The sequence below is a fragment of the Macrobrachium nipponense genome, chromosome 35, assembly GCF_015104395.2.
Source record: "Macrobrachium nipponense isolate FS-2020 chromosome 35, ASM1510439v2, whole genome shotgun sequence".
Taxonomy (NCBI): Eukaryota; Metazoa; Arthropoda; class Malacostraca; order Decapoda; family Palaemonidae; genus Macrobrachium; species Macrobrachium nipponense.
Window position 1 is genome coordinate 34607874 of NC_061096.1, and position 17175 is coordinate 34625048.

The following is a 17175-nucleotide window of genomic DNA, read 5'->3' on the forward strand; positions in this document are numbered from 1 at the left end:
TGAAACTATCTCAAGTTTCACACTTAAAACAAAATGCTACGTATGCCATCATTGTCTTTTACAATTTTTTTTCTTTTCGGTTTACAGCCAGAATAATAAACAGATTTCTTTTTGTAAGGTTTGCACGTACGTCACCAGGTATGAGTTGAATTGAATATAGAATTTGGGTCAGAAGGCCAAGCACTGGGACCTATTAGATCACTCGGCACTGAAACAGAAATTAACAGCAAAAGGCTTGAAAGGTGTAACGGGAAGATGAGTATGAGGATGAGTATTTATATCTTTTGTGCAGGAGGTTCTTACACTCTGTGGTTTGTTTTCATTTATCTTCATGGGTAATGGACGTGAAAATCGTTATATTTTTATCTTGATCGACGAGGTTAACATTTTCTTTACTGAAGTTAAAGCCCAAGATACGTCCAGAAGTTTCTTCGATACAAAAGCATGTTGTTCTTTGAATTTCTTCAAGGAAGTAAGGCCTTTGGACGTATTGATAGTTTTTAGGTCTTTGAGGGACGTGAAATCAAACTTAACTGACAGCATTTTCTCTTCTTTTGGCGCCCTTTTCTTATGCTTGTTTTTTTATGTCGTGCTATAGATTGGTAAGAAAAGTATATGTATCTCATCTTTGGATCCAAAAGCGAATTACGAATGAAGAAATATGCGTGAAAGAGACTGCTACGTTTCCTCTAATTTTTCAATCGTGTGCACAGACATCAGCTTTCTTATATATGTGTGTGTGTGTGTGTGTGTGTGTCTTTTATGAGGGTAATAACAAGGTGACATAGGATTCAAAAAAAGAATATAACGACAAAATCAAGCTTGTTGATAAAACTTGCGTGTGTTATTTCATTTTGCTCTATAAGCTGCCTCCCTGAATTGCTTCAAAGTTCATTCCACGTCTCCTCCAGTATCAGTCATACCCTTATAATATATATACTATATAGATAGATATATATATATTATATATATATATATAGGTATATAAGATATATATATATATATATACATATATTATACATATACTACATAGATATACATATATATTCATGCACATATATATACACATATATACATATAATGTATATATATACATACATACATACATACATACATACATACATATATATATATATATATATATATATATAGTATATATATATATATGTATGTATAAAGTGTATATACTATAAATTGTAATGACACTTATTTGTATTAATCTCTTCACAATCATCCAATATTCGGACTACCCTACACATTCAAACTACGTCAGAGGATACTGGCAGCCATAAACCTCTCAACATCACTCATCCAAAACTAGAAAAGAAAAAGAACAAAAACAACATCACAGACAAAGGACCAACATGTCAAAGGAGACTACTTCATCCCACAGGTTAAGGGTAAGGGCAAGGGTTGCTTTTCTACCCACCTGGTCTTGAGAGACGACTGAACTCCTGTTGCTCCTGACGCCTAGGTCCATCCCGAACGGATTGAGCTGCTGGTGGCCCGAGTGCCCTCTGTGTGATTCGTGATGGTGTCTACTATAATAGTCGGCCTCTCTAGGGGAACCTCCCTCAGCTGAAGAATCACTGTGTATGCACGAGAGGATGGCATCTCTTTAATATGGTGAATCGTGGGGCATAACACCTTCATTTTACAGTACTAGGAGATAAAGGCTTTATGCGTCCATAAGGGGACACTGATTAGGTTGTAAGTACGTATATGCAGTGTGGCGTAAGTGTTTACAAGAATACAGACACAAATACACAGTATATTATTTGCATATAATATATATGTATATATATTATATATATGCATATATATATATATATATATGCATATATATATATATATATAATATATACTATATATATCTATATATGTATATATATATATATATATATATATGTATATATAATATATATATATATATATATATATATATATCTATATATATTATATATTATATATATATATAATATATATATATATATATATATATATATTAATATATATATATAGTTTGCATGTTTGTGCTTGTGAATTGTGAATGCAAGTAAGTATAGTAAGCATAAAGTAAAATAATTAACTAGTAGGAAGTTTGTTAATAATGAAGTATAAACATCAAGACAAGTTGGTTTTTACTACAGATAAATAATAATGGTAATAAAAACAAAATGCTAATTAATAATAACGGTAATAATAGTAATAATAATATTGATAATAGTACTTCGTAAGGAAACCCTCTTTGAAAAAAGTGTCATAAATAAATTTCACATCAACAAAGTTATTTTATACACCAATAGAAAAGGAACAACAACAATAATAACGATAGAAAACTAAAATTTTTGTAATCCTAAGTTATCTTCAGAGACCAAAACTATTTGTACAAAAATTTCCAATGAATTTCCTTTTGATGTATAATACACCACTGACTGAAAACAAAATATTTAACAATGAGAATATATAACAAACTCGGTTAAACACTTTTCTCACAGAGATGAATAAGTTTCGAAGTAACAATTCCATGTCGGCAGAGGCGCTGACAGTACAAACCAAAGACTTAGAAATTTCCACAATATCATGATTAATCTAGTAACTAACTTGGTGTATATATTTTGGGTATTTTCATATTGTTTTCTTATTTTAAAGAAGGTCCTTATAACTGTTCATATTTAAATGTCAAGTTATCTCCAAAAGATCTGATTGCCCATTAGTGAAATATTAATTAAAGATTTGGTATTCCACTTGACCTTATCTTAATATCATAATAACTCTCGCATAATGTTTTTGTTTAATCACATACGTATATTTACCCTCATATATGAATATAGTTACCATAGGAAAGACATTATAGAATGCTATGTTAGTTTTACATTCATGTCGCTAATTATCCCCAGTATCTGAACAAAAATAATTCATAACAAATAGGGAAATAACAAAATGGTAAAACATGGAGAGAAGGAATAAGATATAGTTAATGAATCACTGTCGCCACATACTTTCTTTACGCGGGTTACTTTTAAAGGATTTATGATGTGTTGTATCTCCTGTGTATTTAGAATGAGTGCTGTTCTTTATGGCATTTTCATCCTGGATCATTTCAAATTTGACAGAAACTCTCAGTAATAACAATTAACGACCAAATAAGAACAAAGATATTCTCAGTTACAACTAGAGCTCTCTTTCAAAAACTTAAATTTTTTGTTAGGTACTTCCTACAAAGAAAGCGCGCTCTTTTTCCGAATTACATCGTCTTAACCAAAAACATTTGAAATTACTGTACTGAGACTATTGATTTTAGAGATGGCCTTATGAACACTGCTATTGATATAAGAAGAACAAAATAAGCTTTATGTGATAAGACACTAGCAGGGGAACTAAAGTGGTACTTGGTGGAAGATTTCCAACGTATACCACGTCTTATAATAATAATTACAAATGTTGATCATAGGCCGAGGAAGACGACCATTCCACCTACAGAGGAAAAACATCATCAGTGACTTTTTATATCCTGCAGATCATAAGCAAATTCTTAAAGATAAAGGGTGGCGTGAAATTAGCCAAAACTCCTAGCACAATAGGGTTGATATAGTAGTCTGACAAGAAGGTAAAACTTGCTAGTAAACTAATTTCATCTTTGCTTAAAGTTCTCAGATTTAAAAGGGTGAAGTTGGGAGGGAGGGGGAAGTTCTCTCATGGCTTTTAAATAAGTGAGAAGAAACTCTTCACATCTAGTGATGAAACTAAAATGACACAGTACTCGGCAATATCACTTCTACCCTAAAAAAAAGTCGAATTTGTAGGAGGCTCATGGCAGTTGCTTATACTTTTCCAGCTTTATCATTGGGTTATTTTTTTTAATATCGCACAAGAAAATTTTTTTGGTGAATGTAAGTTTAAATTTAATGCGAACTTTTAATAAGAAAGTGAGACTAGTTATTTAGCCTTCTCGCATACTATTTGCAAAAAATATTATTTTCATTTTAACATCAAGCTAATGTCATAATATAACAGTCATATGTTATGTACATTAAAAGTCACGACACGTACAAACAGCTTCACAGAAAAAGCGCTTAGTGGGAGCTCTTGTGACACAACTACACAAAAAACAGACATTTGACAATCCACGACATTGCGAGTTATGAGGACAACACGAGTAATCGAGGTTTAAGTTATGAACATGAATTAGATCTGCAGAGAGAGAGAGAGAGAGAGAGAGAGAGAGAGAGAGAGAGAGAGAGAGAGAGAGATTGAAATACTGTAGGTCTGTTGAGAGAGGGAGATAAAGTTAAAGTGATAAGTTGAAAAAAGTTTCAAGATGAAGAGATAGAGACGAAGAAGCTAGTCGAGAAGGGTGCAGGGAGGGCCGTTGCAAAGGTAATAGCTGTCGTAGTAGTTGAGGGTATCTCCATTCATAAGCGAAGCAAGAGATTGTAAACACCACACGAAGACCACATTTAGACCACTGCCCTGGCCCCGTTCATTGTAGATAAAAGGGACTTCTATGTTAATTGAAAACTAAGGTAAGGTTCATCATGATAACATCATTATCATGCCTTAGTAGGTTTTAATTACGTGACTCACGTCATCAACTTTAAAAGGAGCTTTGTATGATTTGTTCTTATCACGCTTTGTAAGTCTGATCAAAGCGAACGAGTATCTTTTAAGTTGTTACTTTGTTAATTCAAATTTACATAAGGCTATTCTAGAGGCAATGGGGATACTTAGCTACTGATTAATTAATATCTTTTAAGATAGAGGGATTGATGCTGCTCAGATTATTTACACAGGCCTACGTCGAATGAAAGGATACGTGGCAAATTGACACTAGTACAGTTAGAAAAAGTCAGGTGACAAATACCCACAAAACCTAATACCGTCTTGAAAATGTTGATAGTTGCCAAATTGCTTTTTAATAATTGTATTATGATTTATCTGTGGCGTTTTGTATCGCATATTAATAAGTGAACGATAGATCAAGTACAAATATATGTTAACTGAAGAATACAAAGCACAATATTTTCAAGTTTACCTAGAGAGGGCTAACCTTGGCACTGATCTGTCTACCGGGCATCTTTAATAACTGATATCTATATATCAACGAGGGTTTAAATTATACTAGTATTTTCAGAAACTTTCATTGTTAAACCAGAGATATGGTAGAAACAGCCTTTGTTCTATGAATTTTGAAGATAATTTAGCATCTAAAGCGATAGTTATAGTAGGTTGGCAAGCTTCCAGCCTTATCTACTTTTGTTGCCGTAGAAACAAGCTGCTAAGAATTAGGTTGATCTGCTTATTTACAGTAACTCTCATTTTGTTGAGCTAATAAACCTTACCTTAATATAGAGGTTCTGTCGGGGCAGGGGAGGTGGTTTGGGGAATGGAGAGGGTCCCGGGTAGTGAAGGTACTAAAGTCGCCAAGTGATATCCCACTTAATTTCCTAGCGACGGCAATGGGGACATCGGGCTCGGCTGCTGCAGGATCATCAATCGGTGCTGACCCACAGAAGGACGTCTCTAATAACATACAAGATGGCGATGGTGACCGGCCAGTGCCGCCAGCGATTGATCCTGTTTCTGAGCCCAAAGAAGACAGCCGACTCCTTCTTCCAGGTTGAGGTGGGAGCAAGAAGTCAGCCCAATTGTCTGGAATGGGTGATTTGCGTTCTAGCATCCCTGGTTCGGAAGATAAAGAGGACAGACGATTGATGCAATCATTCACAGGGGCCAGTAGTCTTTCAAGGTCAGAATTCTCGTAATCATCTCCTGTTTTGCCCTCCTTCTTTATTTCCTCAAGTTTCTCTCTTACTGTAGTTAGGTCCTCACTTGAAGAGGGGCTGGTTGGTTTGTCACTATCAGAGGAATGATCAAAACTATCAGCTTTGTCAGGTGTTGAAACTTCTGAATGAGCCTGGCCACCATCAGAATCTTGAGCAGCATCGTGATTGATGGTAGCGGATAATGGAGGTGGATGTTTCCGAACTGGAGGACCCTCATGTAAATGCACTATCTCCTTCTGAAGTTTTTGTTCCTCTTGTACAAACCTAGAATCTTGGTCACTTTGGGGTCTTCGTTGTTCTTGACTTCTGTGCTGGCTCTGATGTCTAGTGGGGGCAGTTTTAATTTGACGGACTGGCTTTAGGACCACATCTGGTAATTCATCAAAGTTTATCCAGGACTTTACTACTGGTTCTTGTACACCTGTCTGTGCTGGTGGTGTTGGTGGCGCTGGTGGTGGTGCTACAGGAGACCTGGCAGGTGACCGAGATTTAGGAGGTAAAGGCGGAGGCTTGTCATCATCATCTTGACTCTTTAAACTGTTTTCTCTATATTGTTTTCTTAACTGTCTTGGGCTTCTTAGACCTTCTTGGCAAAAATCCTCCCAACTCTTTGAAGCTTGTCTTTTCGGACTCTTTGTAGGCAGCACTTTGACTGGACCAGTCTGAGGAATATTAATCATCATTTTGTCACTGTCTGAATCAGGAGTGGGGGCAACCTGTTTGTACTCCTCTAGGCGACCTGGAGTCATTGGTGTCGTGCTACGAGGCCTATCGATGGATTGAGTATGCCGCATCTCAGGGTGCCGCTCTTTCACTGGAACCATAGGAGCTGCTAGGGGTCGCTCAAATGGTAAGCTTGTTGGTACATAAGGTAATTCTCCTTCTTCTGCTGAGTCCTGAGAAACGAGGCCTTTGTTTTCAATTTCTGGAGACTCAATTGCTCCAGGTCCCTTTTGCTGGATTTTCTCTTTTGTCTTTAGGTAATCAATTTCTGAATCTCGCTCTGATTCAGAACGAGAGTCAGCATCAGCATTGGGATCAAGTGCTGAAAGTTCTGATACTGCATCAGCATCACTTGTGCGTTCTTTCTGTTTGGGCGGTAAAGTAGGCTTGTCTATTTTATCTACATCTGGTTCCCTTTCTTTTTTCTCAGGTTGAACACTTTGTGGCACTGGAGACTGACTAGGCTTATCAAATACATCATCTTCTAGCGTTTGTCTCTTTTCATTATCAGCAATTATTTTGGACTCATCTGCTGGGATTTTTTCTTTTTTACTTTCAGCTGAGTTCATGATTGAGGAAAGTTCATTATAGGAGCTGTCCCTTGACTGAATCATAGATTCAGTCTGTTGCTGCTGTGTTTCACTTTCACTTCCTGGTGTTCTAGTGCCTCTCAGTGGTTCTTTAATTGCTCGGTTCAATTCACTTTCCTGTCTGATTAGTCCAAATGTTGAAGACTGGTACTTTCCATCATCATTGAAGGTAAATTCTACATTGGTGATGGCCTCATTAACTTTGGTTTCAGAAGATGTAGAACCTTTCTCACTTCCTTTGCTCTTCTCAGAGTCTTTCTGTTTTTTAGATTTAGGTTTAAAAATTGAAAGAACGCTTCTTCTGTCGTGTGTATCATCATCTAAATCTCTTTCTCTGCTCTTACTCCGGCTTCGAGACCGACTTCTTGATCTAAATTCTTTCTTAGCTGACTTAATGAACTGACTAAATGGACTCTTTCGACCGCTTGAACCTGGAGAATCTGGAGTGACAGGACTCATAAGATTATCAGATTTACGGAACAGGTTTGTAAAAGAACTTTTTCTTGACACAGAAGGTGATGATGAAGCACTTTCCACCTCATCTCTTGTTCTTCGCCTCCTTGATGCTCGTGGAGATGCAGATGGAGTAGTAGAGGTAGTGCGTGCTCCATGGTGATCTGGTGTTGTAGTTGTTGGCGATGGTGAAGCTTTTGGGAGGTCTTTTAGGTCTGGAACTTGAGGCACAGGTACTTTTTTTGGCATTCTTGGAGACCTAGGTGATGACTGGGATGAAAGTGGCTGACGATGCTGCTGTTCAGATTCATTTTGTCTGGGAGATTTTGGTGGGTGTGTTGATTGTTGCTCAGTAAAGGAGGGAGAAATGGCAGTGGTGATGGGTAGTTCCTTTACTTCAGCATGTTTCTCCTTTCTGGTATGTAATGCCTCTTTATCTCTTGGCAGCCTGGTATCACTAATGACACCTATGGTGTGTGTTTTAACAGGCAAAATTTCTGCTTCTACAGTTGATACCCCTACAAATGACATACCATCTTGCTTTACTCTTGGCAGAGTTGCAGGTGATGAACGGAATATATCTGGAGGCTTTGCTTCCATTGGTGACTTAACTCTTTCTATCTTATCAATAGTGAAATTCATTATTTTTGTTGTAGTAACTGGTGGGTCCTCCAAATCGATGCTGGGCTGTTGTATCGGACGATTTCCACAAAAAGAGGTTTCTAGTAGCATTCGATGTGGAGATGGAGACCTTCTTGGCGAACCAATGGAACCTAACGAAGATAATCTACTGGAGTGACCACTAGTAACAGGTAGAAGGCCATCACTAATAACTGATGAGGAAGAACCTTTTCTATTCAGTTCTGATACACGTAGTGCTTCTTCTCTTCGTTCTATCTCTGCTAATTTACATGCTCTTTCTCTTCTTTTTCTGTTTTTTTCCTCCTCATCTGCATCCAACTCTTCTGTACTGGAATGTAAATCTGCTGCCATGTCTTCAAAGTAAGCAGATTTTGCATAACCAGATATTAAATCCTTTTCTGGGGTTGATTCTTTAGAATCAGTTTCGTGTGGTGAAGACGATGATGCAGCTGATACACGTATCCTCGGGGATGCTGGCACGCTGAGCTCCGTTTTAGCTACAGGCGTGATAGGTGTAGTAGCTGTGGAAGTCTCTTCGCCAATATCTGGCAAAGTATTATTGCGCTCCTCAGGGCTGGAGTCTGACGTAGTCTTGTCCATGCTGAGATCCTCAAAGGAGGCGAGGGGCGCGGGGCCCATCCGCCGCTGCCGGGACGGGAAGCTAGACAGCCGTTGCCGCCCCGCATCTGACAGACTTCGTTTGCTAGAGTCCGCACTGTCAGGTATGGGGATGCCGTAGCTGCCGGTGCTGCTAGTGGCACAGCTGCTTGGGTTACTTGTGGTGGCCATTGATAAAAGGAATGTGGGGGTGGGCTAGGGATGTGTGAGTGATGTGCAGGGGTGCAGGCGTCACGTCTTGGCAGCGGGCGGGCCGTCCCGCTTAGTTTTACAGCCTCACCTTGATGACTGTGGGCTCTCTTTTACCTGCAAAGAAAAGATGCAGTGAGTTTCGTGATAATATGATTTGTCGGAGTTTTAATCTACAAAAATGTCAGAGACTTGAAGATTAGGCAAGTTAAATAAGATGTGAAAATGAATATCATATCAGAAGAGCTACTTTTCTTTATTTGGGGTTTGTGTCAGTCATATAAGCGTTACACTGTCACAAGAAAATAGTCGGATGTTATAGAGTTGCACTTTACAATATGGATGTCTATTGTACGCAAAGATTAGTTTATGGAAAATTCAGGATTCTGGACAAACAAGGAGAACTGTCCGATTATAAAACTCGGATCACAACAAAATTACGAAACTATCTGTTTATGCAGCAGAAATTACTGTTTGTTCTTCATTAAGAGAATACAATGCTGTAAATTCTTAGGTGTACAAAATAATAATGATAATAAACAGAGTATTCATAACGTCGGACTTTTTTCTGTTCTCTGACAGTACAACCGTTTTATGGCAACATAAAAAGACAGTCATGACAATGAACCTTCTTATCAGGGGTGTCTAGCCATAGTCTACAGTCTATAAACACGGGGCGTGTCTGTCTATTTAAGTCTAACAGGTCTCTTCTACATTAAGGTTTTCATGACTCCCGTACTAAAGGAATCAACGAATACCATAGTATTCTAAAAGGTATGTTAAAGTAAGGAGTCTGCAGGTTCTAGAGCTAATCAAAAGTTCTGGGTTACTGTCAAGAGCACCATTATTTAGAGATGGTATTAACGCTAAAGACATTCAATGCCAAGAGTCAATAAATAGAGAAAAGTGTGCGATTGTGTTCTACCATTGGAATTTTCACTTCCTTCCTCTTAAGCACAAAGCAAATATCTTATCAGATGTGCTAAGACCAAAATTAAAGGATAGTTTGCCCATATGAAAATGGCTTCTTTAGTGATATTCTTTTCTAAGATAAGATTCTTAGTAATCTCTTAAGGAGTCTTTTAAAACTGATGTTGAAACCTAGTTTTTCTCATCCCACGAGGGCTCAATCAATATGTTGCTAAAAAGTGAACTGAAAGTGGCGATAACTCCGGATGCACCGTGAATAAATGTGAGATGAAGTCAAGGCCAACAAGAGAAAGCGTGTAAAAAGCTAAGAATCTCGATCATCTTTTGTCAAGGAAGATTCAGGACGCTTTTGGGTGGTGGTTTGCTTTCAATAGACAAGTTGCAAAACGCTTCTGCTTGTGCTGATGCCACATGAATGATTCAGGTGCAAAGGGCCAAGACTCACAGCTCTCCACGTAAGGTTTGGGGTACCGTATGAGTTCCCATTTTCCAGGGTATTTTATTTTATATAGTTAAAAAAGGCCACTTTATAACTCGTCAATGTGTTATGGGCATTGACAGTTTAGGATTATAATTTATTTGCAAAGGTTTCGGATTCTGTTTGGTTTTGTGAATTAAACACATTATGATATCTAATTTCATAAGCATGGCAATTGAGCATGCGAAAGAAATCTCTGCCAAGCTTACCTGTGGTACTTGAATGACAACACAAAAAGTGATCTCTGAAAACTGAAAAGTATTCGAATCTAAGATCTTAAATGCAAAACTGTGAGTAAAAGCCATCATAATACGAATAAAAATTTATTTACCAGGACAGGTCGAGCTATTCCACTCTAATATCAAAAAATCATCATGTGTATCATTCCGGAGGTAACCTACTTAAAACAAAAAACTAGGAGCTTCATCTCTACTGTTGTATATCAGGATGCAAAACAACAAGCAGGTTTTTTTTACTGTACGTTTCAACAGAGGAAAACTCCAGACTGTTTGTACTGAAAGGAAGAAAAAAGATAAATAGAAAGATTCAGAATCAGTTCATGACGACAGTGGAGGATTTTATATTCTATATTTTACTTTATCACTCATGGAGCCAAGTTAGAAGGGAGGCATTAACATCTTTTCAAGTATGTCTGTTAAAAAGATGAAAGGTAACTTAATGGTCGTGTTTATTTTGGTCAAGGGAAAATTAGAACTAGATTCATCTTTGGTTTTTGATGTGCAGTATACTCCGTGAATCTTCTCTAATCTATGGAAAGTTTAATAATTTCCGCTATCATAAATCTGTAACTAAAGACAGGATGAAGTGCATAAGTTTACTAAATAGTTATACATCTCTATATACAGTAAAACAAATATTCATTACATGGTTTTTATTTTTATAAAAGAAGCAGTCCAAGTGACTTTGGGACTGTATTATATAATACAAAATTTCTCTGTTTCTTGTCACTCTGTCATTCTCTCGCTCCCAACCCCCACCACTCTCTCTCTCTCCCCTCACTCTGCTGAATTTTCTCCCTCACCCGCTTTCTCTATGTTCTTCTGTACTCATCTGGTGCAGCCTCTCTCTCTCTCTCTCTCTCTCTCTCTCTCTCTCTCTCTCTCTCTCTCTCTCTCTCTCTGGAAAGTGATGGCCCATTTCAGTAATAGTCGTCCAAAAGAGCCCCTCGCATTCTCTCCCAATTGTTCTCTGGGGATCTCATTTCCCTATTCACCTTCTCTTCGGCGAGAGTTTATTCTCACTCTTACGAGGGGCATGGCTCTTGAAAGTACACTTTCTAACTGTGCCTGTCTTCCTAGGTCTGGGCGACTCGCTTCTCAGGCATCTGATAGTCTGGAGATGAAGGGCCGGTGTAGCGTTTGATATACACTCCCCGGAATATGTACTCCCCAGTCATTATTATACGTATGAGTTGCACTCCCCCAATCATTATTATACATGTAGTTCCTATTCTCCTCCCACCCTTTAATGCTATACATTATTATGTACTCTGCATTCTATAGTTGCTTTCATACATAGGGTTTAGACATAATTGTATAATTGTTTCTATATTATATTTAGAGTGCTTGGCATGGCATGGTTTGGTTTGGCTTGGCTTGGCTTGGCTTTAGGAGTTCTTTGTATGGCATGACTTAGCTTGTCTTGGCTTGGCTTGGCTTGGCTTGACTTTTAGAGTGCTTCGCATGGCATGGCTTGGCTCAGCTTGGCCTTGCTTGGCTTTTAGATATTTGGCTTGGCTTGGCTTGGCTTGGCTTGGCTTTTAGAGTGCTTGGCTTGGCATGGCATGACTTGGCTTAGATTGTCTTGGTTTGGCTTGGCTTGGCTTTTAGTGCTTGGCATGGCATGTTTTGGCTTTGTTTGGCTTTTAGAGTGTTTGGCTTGGCATGGCATGACTTGGCTTGGCTTGGCTTGTAGAGTGCATGGCATGGCATAGCTTGGCTTGGCTTGGATTTTAGAGTTCTTTACATATCATGGCTTGGCTTGGCCTTTCGAGTGCTTGGCATGGCATGACTTGGTTTAGCTTGGCTTGGCTTGGCTTGGCTTGGCTTTTAGAGTTCTTGGCATGGCATGAATTGGCTTAGCTTCTTTGGCTTTGGCTTTTGGCTTTTAAGGTGGTTATTGGCTCACCTTGGGACTACTTGGCTTGGTTTGCGGGTTCTTAGAGTTTCTTGGTTCCTTTTATCTGATTGGCTTGGCTTTTTTGAGAGCTTGGCTTGGCTTATGATGCTTTAGGGCTTGCTTTGGCTTGGCTTAGAGTTTCTGGCACGAGATTAGCTTTTGGCTGGTTTGGTTTCTAGAGTTCTTGACATATCATGGATTAGCTTGGCTTTTAGGGTTCTTGGCATGTCATGTTTGGGCTTGGCTTGCCTTTGCTTGGCTTTTAGTGTTTGGCATGGCTTGGCTTGGCTTACCTTGGCTTAGCTTTACTTTGCTTTGCTTGCCTTTTAGAGAGCTTGGCATGGCGTGGCTTGACTTGACTTGACTTGACTTGGCTTTTAGGGTGTTTGGCATAGTATGGCTTGGTTTGGCTTTTAGAGTGCTTGGCATGGCATGGTTTGGCTTGGCTTGGCTTGGCTTTGAGAGTTCTTGCCATATCATGGCTTGGTTTGCCTTGGCTTTTAGTGTTTGCATGGCTTGGGTTTGCTTGGCTTTTAGAGTTTTGGCATATCATGGCTTGACTTGGTTTGGCTTGGCTTTTAGAGTTCTTGACATGGCATAGCTTAGCTTGGCTTGGCTTTTAGAGTTTTTGGCATGGGATGACTTGGCTTGGCTTGGCTTTTAGAGTTCTTGATATATCTTGGCTTGGCTTGGCTTTTTGAGTTCTTGGCATGGCTTGGCTTGGTTTGGCTTTTAGAGTTCTTGGCATGGCATGACTTGGCTTGGCTTGGCTTTCTTTCGTTTGGCTTGGCTTGACTTGGCTTGGCTTGGCTTTGCTTTTTGTGTTTACATGGCTTTGCTTTGCTTGGCTTTTAGACTGCTTGACGTATCATGGCTTGACTTGGCTTGGCTTGTCTTGGCTTGGCTTGGCTTTTAGAGTTCTTGGCAGGGCATGACTTGGCTTGGCTTGGCTTTCTTAGGCTTGGCATGGATTGGCTTTTAGAGTTCTCGGGATACTTTCAATACACACAGAAACTAGGGGAGTGCTTATTATACAGAGGGAGTGTTTATTGCACCTATAATATGCACTGGGGGGGTTGCAAATATACGTTTAATAACTAATGGGAGTTACTTTTATGCGTATAATAATGACTGAGGAGTCCAAATTCAAGGGAGTGCCAATTATATGTGGCACCGAAGTAGACTTTCAAGGGGTTCTAAATTCATTAATCGTACAAGTCTGTCTACAGAAGTCATCTCTCTCTCATTTTCTCAGTTGATGTTCTTGTAGGCTTCGTTAGCATTCGGGCTTATGTCTGCACCGTTGTGGCTTGCATACAGCGGAAAATGTTGCTGCAAGTTGCGATAGCAAGTTTTACAAGGCTTGGGTATTAACTGTATACTCATTTTAATAAGTCAGGAAGGCGGTGAACTGAAAAGGATACAAATTATAACGTATTATGTTACTTCGTTAGCTAGTAAGTAAGTAAGGTTGGGATCTGTAAAACCCCGTTGAAATAATGATAAAATCAATGCTGAAATATCAGGATCTTAGTGTTAAAGACTTTTTCATATCTGAAAAAGGTCAAAGGGAAATTGATGGAGGAGTAAAGAGAAGCAAAACTGGACGTCTTGGGAAATGGGAAAATGTACCTTTATATATGTCTGAAGTCTTAGTTCATCACAGGTGAGCTTGAAGTATGATTATGTCTGGCAGTGAAGGTAAAATGAGTTTTACATTTACGTCGTGCAGCACATTCTCTCTCTCTCTCTCTCTCTCTCTCTCTCTCTCTCTCTCTCTCTCTCTCTCTCTCTCTCTCTCTCTCTGTATATATACGTATAATATATATATATATATATATATATATATATATATATATATATATATATATATATATATATATATATATATATAATATATATATATATATATGTGTATATTGACCAATGGGGATCAGTTGCAATGATTTTCATCTTTGCCTTTGCAGTTTTAGCCTGAAGGATAAAAAAAAGAAAGTAGGAAAGTTTGGTACTGTAGTATTTAGTAAGATCATTATATATATATATATATACTATATATATATATATATATATATATATATATATATATGTGTGTGTGTGTGTGTGTGTATGTAGATATACATACATATAGAGATATATGCTATGTGCGTGTATGCGTGAATGTCTTTCAGTGGTAACACTGATCTTAACGAGTTGATTTCTATACAGTTTTTAGATATGTACGTTCCTCAGAAATCTTGGGACCCGATGAGAAAGTGAATGAAGACCCGGCTTCCCTGTTCCCTGGTGTAGTTCAAACTTAGATATGGTGGAAAATTGAAAGGCGTTGTGCGTTCGAGGTGTTCGAATTTCTTAAAGATGGCCGAGTGTCCTGCTCAACGTTCCAAGACTTATGTGCACAACGCTCCAAGACGCATGCGTCAGATGAAGACGCGCGATACAAGCAATCCAGGACAGTCGGTTTCATATATAAAAGCCTCTCAGGAATAGACGTTCGGTCCCGTATATTTTCTTTATAAATACTGAAGCCCCCAGTTGAGATTTTTCTATCTGGCTCGTATTCCCGGAACAAGGAAAGACTGGAAGTTAGTATTCCAGTACAATATTTCAACAAACTGGCATCCGTGTCTCCAGTGAATTATTGCTTACTAAGCTTAACTCAAAATGGTAAATCAATGGATTGATGGAACTAGGCCAATTCTGTCCGTCTGTCTGTCTATTTGTATCTCGTAAAATATTGAATAGCTGATAAGTTCCGGCTATTTGCCACGCAACTCTCTCTCTCTCTCTCTCTCTCTCTCTCTCTCTCTCTCTCTCTCTCTCTCTCTCTCTCTCTCTCTCTCTCTCTCTCTCTCATGTGATACACTGAATAGGTGATTAAGTAGAGAGACAGAGAAAGAGACTTAATCACCTATTCAGTGTATCATATGAGAGAGAGACAGAGGAGAGAGAGAGAGAGAGAGAGAAAATAGACTTAATCGCCTATTCAGAGAGAGAGGGAGAAAAAAACTTAATCCCATATTCAGTGCATCACATGAAAGAGAGACAGATAGAGATAGAGAGAAAATAAACTTAATCACCTATTCAGTGTATCACATGAAAGAGAGAGAGAGAGAAAAAAACAGACTTAATCCCGTATTCAGTGTATCACATGAGAGAGAGACAGAGATAGCGAGAAAATAGCCTTAATCGCCTATTCAGTGTATCACATGAGAGAGAGGAGAGAGAGAGAGAGAGAAAGAGAGAGAGAGAGAGAGAGAGGAGAGAGAAATAACCTTAATCACCTGTTCGTGTATGACATCGAGAGAGAGAGAGTGAGAGAAATAACCTTAACCACCTGTTCAGGTGGTGGACAGAGAGGAGAAGGAGAAGAGAGAATTAAGTTCATCTGCAAAAGCTGTGCTATTGAACCGCGAGCATGAAGTTCCTTGTGATAAAATCTTGCATCAAACAGCTCGAATGGAAGAGCTTTAAAAAAAAAGGGGTGGGGGGGAGGGGGGAGCTCCAATTCGAAGGGAATATTCGGAGTTCAGTGAGAGCATCATATTGGAAATTCAGGAAACCGCTGTAGGAATGAAACATTCAAAGGCCAACTTTTGCCACCCAGTTTTCGGGCACCAATGTAGACCGGGATGACAGGAAGAGAAGAGGAAGTGAATAAAATGATTTGGTATCATTTCCCGAAGTGACGTAGTTGTAACTGGATGGAACGCCACAATTGGAAAGAATTACAAAATAACGAAGTTCACGAAGTTCGATCTGTTGTGGATGATTTTTTTTTCCAGGGAAGTCGTCACTTTTCGAGTCGCTCAAAATTGTCATTATTGATTTCAGCCAATGATACAAAGGAAATATTTATGTGAGACTTAAGAGCAATGAAATAAGTGTTTTCCTTCAGTCATCGGTGATACTAACTCTCTCTCTCTCTCTCTCTCTCTCTCTCTCTCTCTCTCTCTCTCTCTCTCTGTAGCCATCGTTGAGCATGGAATACGTCGTGAGTGGTAAACTGCAAATCTGATGTGTGAATTGCAATATTCTGAAATTGGTACTACTACGAAAACTGCGTTCGTGTATGAGAGAGAGAGAGAGAGAGAGAGAGAGAGAGAGAGAGAGAGAGCGGGGTGGGTAGGTGGAATAAGATTTCAGAATGGTTGAGTTACCAAATTTACCGTTTTCTGTTAACAGAGACTTCTTACAGTCCCCCATTGACATAACCCATCTCCCACCCACCCCCACGTCACACCCTCAACGTAATCGAAATCAATACAAGGTGAAGTTCAAAGGATCCACATCTCACAAAAAAAAAAAAAAAAAAACGTATAGCTAAGGATGGCACTCCAAATGCTCCATCAATATCACTCGTGTACAGCTAGAGACAATAGTCAAAGAGAACCGATACCCAGTAATTTCACGGAAGTTCTCATGTTCGATTTTTTTTTTTCTTCTTTATACTACATGGCAATTTATATGGAATTAGATAGATAAACTACAAATCTGTTGGAATACTTCTTTCCCTAAAGTTGTGACTCGACAGTCTCGACTCCATTCTTACTTGCTGTAGATTAAGTAACGCAAAGTCTTCGGGAGAAAACAACTTGCAAAGTAGTTCCCGGCCGGAACTGGAGTG

The 17175-nt window shown here is 38.7% G+C and overlaps 1 protein-coding gene and 1 long non-coding RNA gene across 6 annotated transcripts in view; one reads left to right on the forward strand and one right to left on the reverse strand.

The window, feature by feature from the left end:
• Nucleotides 1-17175, forward strand: part of LOC135208588 (uncharacterized) — a 123109-nt gene that overhangs the window by 102809 nt on the left and 3125 nt on the right. The gene's annotated exons all lie outside the window — the stretch shown is intronic.
• The window catches only part of LOC135208584 (serine/arginine repetitive matrix protein 1-like), a 173451-nt gene that overhangs the window by 10300 nt on the left and 145976 nt on the right, over nucleotides 1-17175 (reverse strand). For 4 of the 5 annotated variants that reach the window (XM_064240930.1, XM_064240932.1, XM_064240934.1 and 1 more), the window contains exons 2-3: nucleotides 5343-9118; nucleotides 1430-1589 (exon numbers count right to left, since the gene is read on the reverse strand). In XM_064240930.1, coding sequence (XP_064097000.1) covers nucleotides 1430-1589; nucleotides 5343-8983 — 3801 coding nt within the window. In that variant the 5' untranslated portion in view covers nucleotides 8984-9118. Of the gene's footprint in view, nucleotides 1-1429; nucleotides 1590-5342; nucleotides 9119-10890; nucleotides 10924-17175 lie in introns of all 5 variants that reach the window. The other variant, XM_064240931.1, reaches the window with a different exon arrangement.